General features: G+C 35.1%; 2 protein-coding genes across 3 annotated transcripts; one reads left to right on the top strand and one right to left on the bottom strand.

Annotated features, from left to right (window-relative positions):
- The first annotated feature begins 84 nt into the window (after positions 1-84).
- On the top strand, positions 85-10,100 carry olah (oleoyl-ACP hydrolase). 2 transcript variants are annotated; one of them, XM_041245482.1, is made up of 7 exons: positions 85-166; positions 2,166-2,296; positions 4,947-5,085; positions 5,466-5,565; positions 6,929-7,098; positions 7,709-7,791; positions 9,259-10,100. In XM_041245482.1, the coding sequence occupies exons 2-7, from the start codon at positions 2,167-2,169 to the stop codon at positions 9,402-9,404; spliced, it is 768 nt and encodes a 255-aa protein (XP_041101416.1). In that variant the 5' UTR covers positions 85-166; position 2,166; the 3' UTR covers positions 9,405-10,100. The 2 variants fall into 2 exon arrangements, with proteins under 2 accessions (XP_041101416.1, XP_041101417.1); XM_041245483.1 differs by having other exon boundaries at positions 86-157.
- Positions 9,874-13,573, bottom strand: acbd7 (acyl-CoA binding domain containing 7). The gene is made up of 4 exons (XM_041245484.1): positions 13,467-13,573; positions 11,312-11,429; positions 11,162-11,224; positions 9,874-10,575 (listed from the first exon to the last, which is right to left on the bottom strand). The coding sequence occupies exons 1-4, from the start codon at positions 13,476-13,478 to the stop codon at positions 10,502-10,504; spliced, it is 267 nt and encodes an 88-aa protein (XP_041101418.1). The 5' UTR covers positions 13,479-13,573; the 3' UTR covers positions 9,874-10,501.
- Between the last annotated feature and the right edge of the window lie 1,338 nt (positions 13,574-14,911).

Genomic DNA, 14,911 nt, shown 5'->3' with positions numbered 1-14,911 from the left:
CGAGGTACTGCAGCCGGAAAGGGGGCGTCTTGATGTCACTTGTAAAAACACGATTGGACTTGTAGCAGGAAGTAGTGTAATGAAAATAATTTCTGTTATGGCACAGCTAAATCAGCGTACAGTCCGAACAGCTTTCCGTGCCCTCACCAAGACTCAGGTATACGAGGTATTTATTTATAATTGAATCTACAATTTTAATTAGCGTTGCAGGTTTCAAATACAGTATGCACAGTACTGTATATTAAAAGCAATTACACTGAACAAGCATAAATAAAACACTCCTAGGGCTGTGTTATACAGAGACAACAGGTCAGACAATTTACTGTAAAACGATACTCTTGAATGAATTTAACTGTTAAATAAGTAATGCCATAGTGTTTTGTGAATGACTCGGATAAATGTAATTTTGTAACATTTCCTCCATAGCATATAGCTGTACACAAACACTCTCACACATGCACACAGTGAAATGTGTTGGAATCCTACATGTAATATAATTCAAGAGAAATACAATACAAGCACTTACTGAACATGAGTCACTAATTAATATGACGAAGACCAACATGCATATTTTTTTTTTTTTTTGGAGTTTAAGAAGTAATCTTTATAAATAAAAAGACAAAACAAACAAACAAAAAACACTTAAGTATATATATATATATATATATATATATATATATATATATATATATATATATATATATATATATATATATATATATAATTGATTGAAAACCATTACACTGTAACTAAGCTGCATTATAAAGGCAATAGCCAGGAAAAGAGGTCATTATTTCCAAAGTCTATTGAAGCAAGTTTTGGCAACAAGGCAGATGATGGTCAAGGCAAAGGAGTTGGATTCACATTTGAGAAAAGCGTTCATAGCAAACTACAGCAAAGGAAATGGCTACAGAACAGTATCAAATAAATACGCAAACCAAAATCAGAGCAATAATCAAGAAGTACCACAGAACAGATTCAACTGAAATTGGAAAGAAATGGATGTCCAAAGAAAATTACGGGTACAGCAGGTTGGAGAATGTCCGAGCCGCTTAAAAAAGATTAACAGCCAAGGACTTAAAGAAAGGTTTAGAAGCATCAGGTATAATAGTGCATGAAAAAACTGTACAAAGGCACCTGAGCACAGAAAAGTTGTATGCAGATAGACCTTGCTCCAAACCACTTTTAAAGAAATTTAAGAAAACAAACCATCTACAATTTGCCAAGAAATATGAACATGAATCTGAAATATTCTTCAACAAAAGTGTCTAAAACAGACCAGTTACAGTTTGTGAATGGACCACAGTATGTTTGGAGAAAAAAAAAAAAAAAAAAGTATTTTATGAAGTAAACCTTGTACCTATTGTTAAACATGGAGGTGGTTCGATCACCATTTATCAGAACATTGTACAAACTACAATAATACCATCTGCTCGTAGGCTGATTGCCAGACAGTTTCTCTACCAACACAACAGTGACCCAAAGCATAAAGCTTAGTCAACTCAGGAATTCTTAAAGAAAGCAAAGATAAAAGTACGGGAATGGCCTTCGCAATCACCAGATCTCAATCCAATAGAAATGCTTTGAACTAATCTGAAAAAATCTGTAGCCAAGCATTGTGCATGCAGTTTGTCTGAGCTGAAGGCAATATGCAAGACAGAATAGGCCCAGAATTCAGAATTACCATAAACGTATGAAAGCCATAATCAAAGCAAAAGGAGGACAAATGAAATTCTAAAGCAGGCGTGTCAATACTTTTATCAAAAACAAATACTTTCAAGGAAATAAGTTTGTTTGTTTTTTGTGGTTAAAGTTTACTAAATGCTTGTCCTTAATCTGTTACCTTGAATTATGGAAAATAAACGTAGGGTGCCAATAGTTTGCAAATACTTTTTATGTATTATAACAAACTAGCTTTAGGGGGCCTTGAGTAATTTGTGCATTCATATCTTAGTTAAATCAGCCCATTAATTAAGTACACATTTCAATGTATTCTATGGCTAATTTGGTCAAGAAAATGCATGTACTTGAGTATCTTACTAAAAAATGACCCCTCTGAAATGTCCAGGGGTCTGCAGATCAACAATCTGCTCCTTTCTCGATAAATAGAGGGGTGCAGAAAGGCATTAAAAGCACATTTCGTTATCTCTCTCTTTTTGTTTTAGGATGGAAAAAGTAATAAACTGTTTTTGCAAACGACCTGATGCTGTGTCAAGACTGGTCTGCTTTCCCTGGGCTGGAGGAGGTTCCATTTATTATGCTCGCTGGGGCCAACTCTTTAACAGTTCAGTAGAAGGTACGAAGGTATTAGTTCAGCCAACATGTAAGAAAGTAAACAGAATCGTACACATTTCAAATGTCAATCAATCAAGGGATTGCGTATGGGAAAAAAAATAGGTTCAGATTCTAAAGTTGTCCATTTGCGAAGTATTCTTGTAAACAACAGTACAGTAATTGCAGACAGCAAATACATTAACAATGAAGGATACATTCAATAAAAGATCATTAAAAGGCTAAAATCTAGCAGTTTTTTTGTTTTATTTTTGTAAAATAACCATTTCAAGCTATTTTATAAGTGCAAATAATCCTCTTGAAGGCGTGGGTTGCACTGACACAATCCAATTATATAGTCATAGGCACTCAGCTGAGCCTTAAGCCACAACACAGCTTGAGGCAGTACAGTCGGGTGTCATTGCTTACATATTCAATTGATATAAAAAGTAGTGTATTTTAATACCACTGCTGTTTATCTAATTTAAATAAGTGTAAGGTTATAATAAAAGTAAATAAATAAATAAATAAAAAATAACTGTGCATCTCAGTCTCATGTGAGTGTATTTCTGGAAAGGCCCTCTTAATGATTTAAACAACAGCCCTCGTTAGATCCTCCGCTGCTTGACCACATTGTCAGTTTTTATGAAAAAATGAAGCTTGATTCTCATGAAATTGAATTTTAAATTGTTTCACACCCTCAAGCAGTTCCACTGTCTGCCAGCAGATGGCAGCTACTTTAGTAATGGGCTAGAGAGTAAACAATAGAATCTATTGTATACTTGCCAGCCCATTAGTAAAGTAGCTGCTACTGAATAGATCCTTGAGCCTTGAATAGTCAGTCCAGATCTGCTGGAAAATATGCAAACATTAAGTAGATATCTGCGGAGTGTATTTAAATACGTTGTAGTTTATACAAATGTTAATCAAGTAAACATAATCATATCAAACAGTGTATGGGTTAATATATCAAGCATTTTTGTTAGTAAAATGTATAAAACTGTCTAACAAAAACACCACGTCACCTCACATGAAACTTATTATTGGGCCACATTTTCAAAACTGTATATCCAGTCTTTAATTAACTCCTGCTTTTTGAAGGAGAAGACATCTGTTCATTTAATAAAACTAGAACCGAACAACTAAGTTGTATATTTCAGGTCAGTTTAGAAGCTTGTTTATGATAGTTATGATGACGATGTAGCTGCAGAATATAGCAAATCTGTGGAAGACTGAATTCCACAGGAGCCTGCAAATTCCGCAATTCACAAGGAATTCCGTTATTCACTGATTTGGACTGGCTGTATCTTTAAGAAAAAGAGAATTGATTAGTTTGTTGTTGTTTGAGTATATCTGCATATACAGGTAGTAATATGTCATGCTTCTGTAGATATTTAATACATACTTTTATTGAAAGGTATTTTTTAAATGGAATAAACAAACATAAATATATCTACCATAAAATGTAACTTTAGAAAAAAATGGGCATGCTGTGAACTCATTTTAAAATAGTTCTTAAATATAAATTGATGTAAGAATTTTAGCTCACTTGACCCCAGAATATTACTTCACATGGGGCCTGGATTTCAGCATTTTGATTTCCTCCGTCCACACTGTAGGCCGGAGGAAGACAGTCAGTCCTGTTCCCTACCACAGATTTTTTTTATCTCATCCCCTTTAAGGTGGCTGTAAAATTGGACTCTTAAATTGAAAAAACATTCTCAACACGATTACCACGACAACAGCACAAACAAAATGGGAATCAAAAGCACCATGAACGTATGTTAAAAACATACACGAGTTAGATTTTTTTCAAATGGGTGTCCTGAAGATACATACCTACTACCTGTGTACATATATATATATATATATACACACACACACGCTAAACCTTATTTTGAATAATTGGTAATAAAGATGGGAATTCCTCCATCTCCCATCACTATTTTCTAAATTAAAACCCAGAGCCCTCTTTAAATAACGGAACTGATGAAAATGCCCTCCTGTTACACTGTTCAGTAGTTAATGAAAAGGAGGCATTAGCATTTTACAGATTCGAGTTGGCAAACTTTGAATGCCTTGGCTTGCATTCTTATTCAGATCACATCTGATGTTGCTTGGGCCGGATTGCAAAGGCTTCATTAGTCTCTTTCTGATCGGGGAGGACAATAGCACACTGTGTCTAATTTCATTACATCAGCAGCCTCCTCCACAAGCTATTGTTGTCTCTAGTGCTGTAGGTCAATAGGCTGCATGGGAAGTGTACTGGATATTTAACCCTCTCTGTCTCTCACACGGTTGAAAATGTTTATTGCATATTGTTTTTTTAAGGTGCAGAATGAATCGAGTAAACTATCAGGAGAATCAATGTTGCAGTCTTTTTTTTTTTTTAAATGTTTCTGAACTAGATATAACTTTCAAGAACAAGTAACTGTTGTTGTGCAGATTTGAATAGGCACCAAGTCCGTTTTTAAGTACATCCCGTTGGTGTGAAGGTATTATTAGATGTGATAGCCCTGAGCAAATATTTGTATTGTCACTTTATTTCTTCATGTGCTGCAGTTAATTGTGATGTGCAGCGAGCATGCTTTGGAACAGCATTGAACATTTGAGAATGCAGTTCATGTGTGTGACAATCATGCTCAACTGAAAAATCTAACACATTTGTTTCACAGTTTACTCTGTTAAACTTCCTGGAAGAGAAACCCGAGTTCACGAGCCTTTTGCAGAAGACATCCAGCAGATTGTTGATGAGGTCATTAGCATGTTGCTGCCAGAACTCAAAGAAAAACCTTTTGTGTTTTTTGGTCATAGGTAAGAAAGCCAGTGAAACCCAATGATAATGTAACTGTTTATTGTCCAAGAGGTTTCTCTATTATAAGATCTGTTTTTATGATGTTTGCAATTATTTGTGATTCATATTGCAAACACTCTATTGTTTTATTTGTTCTGTTCACTTTTAGTATAGTCTGTGTGAAGGTGCTTTGACCTGGCACTACTGTTACTCACCATAGACACATGTAACGGGTTAGATTGTGTTTTTTTGTAGTAATAACCAACACTGTCTAGTGAACAGCTAGTCTGAATCGATTTCCTCTTGTATTGGTGGACATACACCAACGGGTCTTGTGCTGACTCTTAATTCAGATACATAGCTGGTCACTTAAATAACTTTTCTTTGTATATTTCAATAGTTTTGGGGCTCTTACCTGCTTTGCTACTGCGGAACACTTGAAAAAAAAACATGGACTAGAGCCAGTGCATCTTTTTGTATCTGGTGCTTCAGCCCCACATGTAAGTAATACAACTGCAGCTGTCTGAGTGAATGGATACTATCCTTTTGCACCATTTAGTATACTTTAGTGATTCTAGTACCCATAGTCACAAAGGTTTTGAGAATCTCCAAAGAAGATGACATAAAATAGTGAATGGAATTATTCTATGATAGATTCACGTCTAGGGTCGATCCAAGAAGTTCAGTATTGTTCACCCCTAGATGCACTTTTCAGATAATTATCCCTCATTAATTTTCACTATTTGATAATTAGGTAAATTAACAGTTAGGGCGTGTTAACAGTAAACTGTTCATGTAGTTTACTTTATCGTTTAAGCAGAATAACTAAAGAACACTACAACAACAAAATAACTAAAGAACACTACAACTCCACAAAGTAATCTGTAAAGGTACATTTTTATTTTAGGGATATATTTAAAAGTGTATTATTTCAAACTATCCAGTGGTTTAGCCAGCTAATACTTTCATTACTTACATTTTCCAGGACCACCGTCAATATGAGATTGAAATCTCAAGGTTTTAAATTTCATGGGAAAATACATTTCAGATAAATGAAACAATAACATCACTGTAAGTCCAGGGAGCCAGTATTTCTAAGCACACCTGGCACAGCTGTACACTAAAAATGATTGCATTGATAGTACAGAAATTCATTTGTGGTCAGATGTTTTGTAACGTCTGCAAAAAGAGAAAAAGGTAAACAAAACAAGCTGTAATAACAGCAAGACACTGTGTTTTATGTATTTCTACACCCAATTGTTCAGGAACATGCGAGTACTGCTGTGCAAGGATGTAATAAAAAGAAAACAGTTGACAAATATAAAATGTTAATTTCAAAAACAAAGGGAGGTGGTGGAGGATAGAAACATAATCATTAAAAAGCTGTTGTGAAAAATGTATTGGACTTGTCTTAATGTGGTCATAGCTAACAAAATACTCTCCTAAATCTTACATGTTGTGCTCTTCCATTCACTATGTAGGACTTGAATGTGCAGTTGTGAAAAAAAAACAAAAAAAACTACCATTTTAATTTTAAAACATGACATCTAGAGCTGCGCTAGATAAAGTACTTCAGACTCAGCCCTAGTGGAAAATCAAATGCCCCTCGGGAAGACCTCCAGGGTAGCAAGTATTCACTCGGGTCAATAGTTTTCCACTATTGGCCTGCCTGTCCAGTTCATAACAAATTGCATCCCTAAAGAATAAATTGCTGAATCTTTTAACTCATTTACAGAGAAATACAAACATTTCAAACAAGAACCAATCTACGAAAGAGTAGGCTGCACATTACCACGCAGCTTAGTAGTCATTCTGATTCCTTTACACTATGACAGGGTGCATTTCTTTTGGTTTTTCCAATAGTCCAAGGCACGTCAGGCCTCACTGAAGAGGTCTGAGTTGTCAGATGAAGAGTTCCTCAAATGGATGACTGCAGTAGGCGGAACTCCTTCTGAAATCTTAAAGAACACAGAAGCAATGAAGTTATTTCTTCCCGTCCTCAGAGCTGATATGCGGGTTGTAGAGAAATACAGGTAAGACTGGGGATCATGATTAACGTTGAGGCCTACAGTATTTACTGAAGCTGCTGGAGATGCTGTGGTATTTCCCCTTTTTTTGTATTTAATTTACCACGTGACAAGATTAAGTAAGCATTTGTAAGGAATGTAACCCCAGGCAATAGCCCCTTAGCTTAAGTTGGTTTGAGGTCAAAGTGAACAGAATGCACAATTAATGCAAAAGCTGTGTTATATAACTGTGTTTGTGGGGGTTCTCTTGAACTCCATTTAAAACATACTCTAGTGCACAATTATTCTATATATACTGTACATGTGAATTAAAGATATTTCCTCAGTAAAATATTTTATATTTTCTTGCAAATGGGGTACACCATTTATAGTTGTTTATTGGGACAACTTGATTACCTGAGGGTAAGGTACTGGTAGACCTTTTGGGCAGAAGTTACCTGTGACTTGCTTAGTACAAAAATACTGTTCCTGAATGTCAAGATTACATATGCAAGACCAGCAAATAATCTTTCTACCACCTGTAAGTGTATCAAATATTTTGAAGTTATTTTCCACTGAAATGTATATTAAAATGCCCTCAAAAAGTTTCTAATAAAAATATGTATTTGTTTCAAAGCTATCCAGCACCAGAAAGCAATGTTCTTACCTGCCCTGTTACATGTTTTGATGGAAAAGAGGATATACCACATGACCTAGAAGGTAACTCACAAACTCCCCAGTGATTCGCCTTGTATAGACACTTGCTAGGTATAAAATGCCTGTTTGCTTCAATACACCACAGCAACCCCTACAGCTCATGTGCCAGACGAGTCCTGGCTGTACACCAAGGGTTCAGTAACTTGGTAACATATGTGTTTTGGGATCACTGGGTAAAAAGAGGCATTTCAAGTTGGCAGAGCGGGTGATATTAATAACTAGGGCACTCTAAATTAAAAAATAAAACTGTACCTGGTTTGGAGCGTACTTTTAGCTTGGCTGGAGATCCTATGCACCTGCACTGATTCTATTGAATTGATATGTCTATGTGACCTTTTAATAGTTGTAACTCGCTGAAGAGGCCCATTATTTTTTTATAATTCATGGATACCCTTGTGATGTTAAGAAGACGAGGTTCAGCAGTTCAGTTCGGTTTTATTAAGCAGTGTTTCAGTGCTGTACAGATGTTCTATGTCGTTATCGGTTTCTCCAGTTTCTCTGAAATACAGATGTACCAGCTTTACATCTTTTTTTTTTTGTTTAACATATTCTCATTTTGTTTATCATTAATGAACATTTCAGTACTGTGGGTGTTGCCAAGTCATTGAAAACAAGACATTTTGTGTTTTAATTGAAAGTGATGTTCTCGAGGAGTCGAATGGGTCAAAGCTCAAGTATATTTTCCTCTAGAGGAATTATCACTTTTTGACATCACTACTGTGATATTGTGCCTTTTTTTAGAATGGCTCAAGATGCAAATATAGCCTTCATCCATATATATATATATATATATATATATATATATGTGTGTGTGTGTGTGTGTGTGTGTGTGTGTGTGTGTGAAGTAATTGGTCTTGAAATTGCACAGGAAATGATATTGAATTCAATAAGTAAACATAAGTCACTAAAGCAAAGTGGATCCAGGCACAATTGCTTAGTGTTTTTAAAGCTTAACTTAATGCTTAACAGTCTTACCATGGTTTAAAGAAATCCCAGTGACTGTGTTCTGAATAAAGCTGGTACATTTCATGTAATGGAAGAAAGTGATAACATCAGATATCTGGATCAGAAAACCATTCTACCAATTCTGACCCCCTTTAAAGTGCTTGTAGCTGACAAAATAGTTCCATACATTTTCTCCACCATCATTATATAGATCTAAAGTGTTTTAGAAAACGTGTATTTTCATTTTACAATGTGGTATCTTGCACTACTCTGAGTTAAAGAAATGCCTGTTTGCAAGCCATGCTTTTGGAGTCCTGTCTTGCACTTCCCCTATTCACTGATATCCTTTCAGCCAGTAACATGCCAGGTGTCTCTTTTAAAATGAAAATACATGTTTGCTACAACATGTTTCTTTTAAATGGGTACATTGTGTGGAAATACTTTAACATGGCCACATACAATTCATTGACATGAAAGAGAATTATATGAAAACTAAAAGCGGATGCATCTTTATTTTTTTCACAGCATGGAAGGATCTAACCAGTGGGGAATTCACAATACAAATGCTTCCAGGTGCTCACTTTTATTTAAAGGATCCCAGCAACGAAACTATAATAATAGACAACATCACAAAACACCTAGAGACTGCTGAAATGGATTATCTAAACTGATGTTCACCTTTTCAGATTTAAATAGTGGAATTCTGTTTTTCTGTTGTTTTAATTGTCAGCCATTCCACAGTGGAGACTGCAAATATGTTGATTAACCTGGGTTGATTTGATATCAGACTGTCAGCGACATAGCATTCATCCCAACATACAGTACGGTTTCATTTAAGGTTACATTCAAACCTGCATAACAAAAACAAAAGAAACAGTCAAATGAATTTACAAGTCAGCAATCGGTACCATAATTACAAACAACCTATTTTACAATAATCGGAATATCAGCATGGACCAGTTCATATTTCTTTGACACAGAGAAAAGAGACATTGAGGGAAACCGATTGTGCAAATGTTCTCCAAAAATATATAATTAAATTAAGTAAACTGATTCCTATAACATAGCCTTATTAGCCCAACCAGTCACAAACCAGAACTCGTTATTAAGTTATGTAAGAAAACACAAACCACTAACGTGTAAAGGTGGTGGTAAAAACAAGGTCTAGTTTATTGTAGTAATAGAATACAAACAGAGCAGCGAGCTGCAGTCTCAATGGGATGGACACCTGAGCCCCAGGCACTGGGTTGTGTCATCCTTTATACATAAAAGTGTTTCATCCCTCAAGCACAAGACATGCACAGCATTTGAAACACAAACAATTTCCATATATGGTTCTTAATAAGTAGTTTCATTATTTTCTGCATGAGGAGCTCTCATATTTTGAAAACCTCAATAACAGATACAATCATAACTGGATTAATTTACCCATAGTTTTGTCTAAAAATGTATGATGCATGGACATTTGTACTTAATATATACCAATTACAGATATACGGTATGATGTACCTGTGAATAAATAAAACTGCATCAATGGAAATCACAAAAGAAAAATGGACAAATGTGACAGTATTAAAAAAAAAAAAAGTTTTATTTGTGTTTAGTACATTTCTGAAAGGTTTTAAAAATGAACAGTGTGTTTGAAACAAACTCCACTGTTGAACCATGATTAGAAAAAATACCCCCAGTATTTGGAGAAATACAGGGTAGCCTACACTTGCAAATTAGACAAATGCACTATATACTACTTCAGTGGTTATACTTTTCTCTACAGCCCATATTTATCAATGACCTCCTTTGCTTTAGCAATATAGGCTGCCATGGCATCATCCTTTGACATCCCTGCAAGACACAAAATACAGAGTGAAAAACATCTGTAAAAAAAAAACAAATACAGTAATAAATTAATATTTTATATTATTTATTATTATTATATTATTTTTATATTAGTAAGTACCAGCACAACCTAGTGCACATCCGTTTTCTGACAGCAAATTAAAAGAAAAACTTTTATATAAGGTGACTAGATAGTACTAGCTCTTACATCTATAAGGCCTCTTTCTAGACAGACCTAGGGTGGGGGGGGCGTGGAAAATGTATTTGAAGCTGCTTTAAACAAGGTGTTTCGGGTGTTAGAACGTGAAATGTTGTTTGCTGTGTATTTTATTTTTCTTAAGGTGGTATCAGGATAGGATTGAGAACACAAATTCTCCGATCTTCCACAAGAAGGCTGTCTGGACTTTGTATTGAAATCTCTGTTAGCAGTGTTTGCCAGCAGCTGCAGACACAGAACTGTGTAACCATTTATAAATAACCTTGTGGAAGATTTAAACTCACATAAGCACACAAGTTAGTTAAAAGTATAAAACGGTTGTGTGCCATGCATGCAGTGGCCTGAAACCTAGTTCCACTAACGCAAGTATTTTACCTTTTCTTTCATCCCAGGCATCCCATTTCGCTTTACCCTTCATGTCTAACATTCCAGGTTGGTCTGTTAAAAGAATAAAAATCAGAGTCTTAAATAAAGACCATTTTTAAACCAAGCAGAGATCTCTTTAAAAATAATAATGTCCTCCACCTATATTAATTTCTCCGACAGTGGCTTGTTTGTAGAGCCCATACAGCTCCAGCAGTTCCTCATCTTCGGGCCTGGACTTCACCTTCTTCACATCCTCTGCCACTTTCTCAAATTCTGCCTGAATTAAAAAACAGCAAACATACTCAAATTATACAGGTCACTGCCTAAATAATTCACAATCATCACACTTTGAAAACTTGAGAGTGTCACACTTTATTGACGGTTAAGATGAATCTTAAAAGTGGTAAAAGTTAAATATATTTCAAGTCCAATTTGTAAATACAACAACACTAAACAACTTTTAATAAAATACATGTTGAGCTGCACAGACCATTTTAGATTTCTAGTGTGATGTTTCACCAAACCTCATGTAATGTTATTTTCATTAAAAGCTTGGGGGAAAGTTCACACCCTATAACATACGGACCATAGCAGCTGAGTGCTGTATTGTGTTTTGTGTTGTTGTTTTTTGTACACAAATGTGTTAACTGTACTTCCATTGGCTCTCACTAGATGGCAGCATCAGGTATTAGTGCCCCTCTATTGAACTTAGGAAAATATCAGGGACTGCGGTATTCTGAATTGCTGTCCCTTGTTGCTTCTCAAATAAGTTAACTGTTGTTGTTCTTGGGTACAGTATTACCAAGCCTTTTTTGAGATTCGCATTAGCAAATTTCAAGAGCCAAAATGTCCCTTTTCTATTAAATTACTTGTTTTCCAATATATATTTTCACTTTATCACAACAAGTGTGACTGGTAGAAATTTTGCTTTGTAGGATCACAGACAAAGCCATCAAAAGATACAAATGCAACATCAGCATAGGTAACAAGTGGAATTATTAATTTGGCTGTTCTGTTCTGTCAGTGTAATTAAAAACTTAATGTTTCACTAAAATACACTAATCAAAACATTCTTTAAATATAAAAAAAGGGAAAGCAAACACTTAGTAAATGTGGCATTTAATTCCAGTAATTTCGAAGGTACTGTACGTTTCCTTTTAATATTTGACAAATGATATAATTTTATAATACATTTTATTATTATTATTATTATTATTATTATTATTATTATTATTATTATTATTATTATTTAGTCATTTAGCAGACGTTTTTATCTTAAGCAACAGAGGCTAGGGGTTGAACTATGCATCAACAACTGCTGTAGAGTCACTTACAATAGGACCTCTGTTTTAGGTCTCATGCGAAGCATATATTCAGTGGGAGAGAAAAAATGTTTGGGTAACAGACTGTTAGCCTGTTTAAAGAAACAGAAAAAAATGATGACTTTAGTTAGAGAAATGTAACAGTTTACTAAATGCTAACACTGCCTCTATTTTTCAAGCAGTGTGCAGTAGTATCAATAACATTAACAAAACACCCGTTGGCGTATCAGGGTCGGGTAAAACAAATCCTTTCAATTATCTAATTTGAAATACTGTGATTAAGTTACAACAGCAGGCTCTTTCCAATATTATAAGGCTGGTGTTTGAAATACTTAGTAGTGATGCTATGCGCATGGTTTTAATGTTTGCCTTTTCTACTAGTAACGGTTTAAAGTACATATTTGTAGTTTAGCCACAAAAAAAAAAAAAAAAAACACCTATGTAAATATATATTTAGCATAACGGAATGTAGCTAATTTGTCAAATTACCTACAAGACACTGATATTGAAATTGGATAGTCTAAATCTAATTAAACACACCCTCTCGTAAGTATCGTAAGGCCACGATAAACAGTACGCCAGCACTTTAATATTGCTTGCAAACAGAATTTCTGGTGATAAATGAGTGCTTCGGGGTCAACGTGTACCGGAGATACGACGACTACGACTAATATTTCGAGGTTCCTTTTTATGAAGCTGATACTGCCGCATCAGTAATCCGAGTTTATGATTTTACATAAAATGTCATATTATTATATGCTTTGTTTCAGACGCCAAAAAATGCATAATATGCTAGATTAATGTGATCTTTATAGATGCTTTACAGCCAATCAATTTTCAATGCGTTAAAAAGAGGGCATGTGTAAATTAAACATTTGAATAATAAAACATGCAGCACTATTTAAATACATAATATTATAAGGATATGCATACAAATTACAAAGTGCAGTTACATAAACTAAAAAAGAGCGATTTTTTCGATTAATATTTACCTGCAGAGACATTTTTTCAGAAAACCTTTTTGATTGCAGCCTTCTTCAAAACTCTTCACTTACCCTTCCTTTAAATATTTATTTTAATTCAGCAAGAATAGCTCGAGGTCTGATAGCGTTGTAGATGGATGGTGATTGGTTGGCTGCGGCAACCAAAGGGAGCTGGCAATGAATGTGTATGACATCACCTCGCCGAATAAGCACTGTCACAAACATGCCAACAGCGACAGGGTTTTCCAAGTAGGGGGCAGTTGTTTTATTCGCAGGAGGTTTAACTGCCCATGTAAGTTTAGTCGTTTCTGCGGTGTAACTGTTTTAATAAAGCTATGTGTTTCAGTTATCATGTCACACATTTTCCCATACATACATTGATATCATAATATTGGGATTTTAGGAAGTGATGTAGTTCCAACTTCCATATTCTAATTTCATAAGTATCAGCTTTGCTGTACGACGAGACGAGTGTGTGTGTGTGTGTGTTTTTATATAAATTATTGATTTGTGGTGAGTAAAAAATAAACAAATAAATATTGTAGTGCCACCATGGATTTGGCATGAGTGAAGAAGTGTATATAGTAACTAACACTTGTCAATAGTGAAAGAAAAGTCTTAATTAATTATTTGTACTTGGTGAGGTGTGCAGGTAATCCTCGGGATTTAAATACATTTAATCAACATGATATACTGATGTAATTGCAGTCAAAAACGTTTTCAATAGTTAATGGTTAAAGTATGCTATACAGGTAAGTTAAAAAAATAAATAGTGGATTATGGGTAAGAACACTATCAAATGTATATCTTGACCCTGTATTTCATCTTTTTTCTTCACCTCCACACACACACATATATATATATATATATATATATATATATATATATAGGCAATCCACACACAGGCGGAGGGCTGGCGCAGACGCGAACCCGGGACCTCTCGCACTAAAGCATAGACCTGATATATGCTCCTTGCCATCGGTGGTATGCTTTAGTGTGAGAGGTCCCAAGTTCGTGCCCGCCCTCCACCTGTGTGGATTGCCTCACCCTGTGTGACGTGCTGCTTGCGTTAGCGAGATCGCTACATTGGTGTTAGAGTGGGATTACGTCACCTATCAGCCCTGCTGCTGCCTTCCCCGTGCAAGCATGATAATATAAATATAAGTTTATATAAAATAATGTTAATTTGAATTAATATCGATTTAAAGATATAAGTAAAAATGATGTCACAATATATAGAACACAATTACATCATGTAAGAATAAATCATGGATTTGAATATAAACAATAACAAGTAGTTGTCATGCCGTCAAACACCTATAAATACCTCCAAAGACCAGTCTAAAATGTGCAGTTTGTCACACAACACAATGCCACAGATGTCTCAAGTTTTGAGGGAGCGTGCAATTGGCATGCAGGAATGTCCACCAGAGCTGTTGCCAGAGAATTGAATG

Source organism: Polyodon spathula, chromosome 3 (genome assembly GCF_017654505.1).
Source record: "Polyodon spathula isolate WHYD16114869_AA chromosome 3, ASM1765450v1, whole genome shotgun sequence".
Classification (NCBI taxonomy): domain Eukaryota; kingdom Metazoa; phylum Chordata; class Actinopteri; order Acipenseriformes; family Polyodontidae; genus Polyodon; species Polyodon spathula.
Note: the sequence above shows the minus strand (reverse complement) of the source record. Positions and strands in the feature narration are given on the sequence as shown.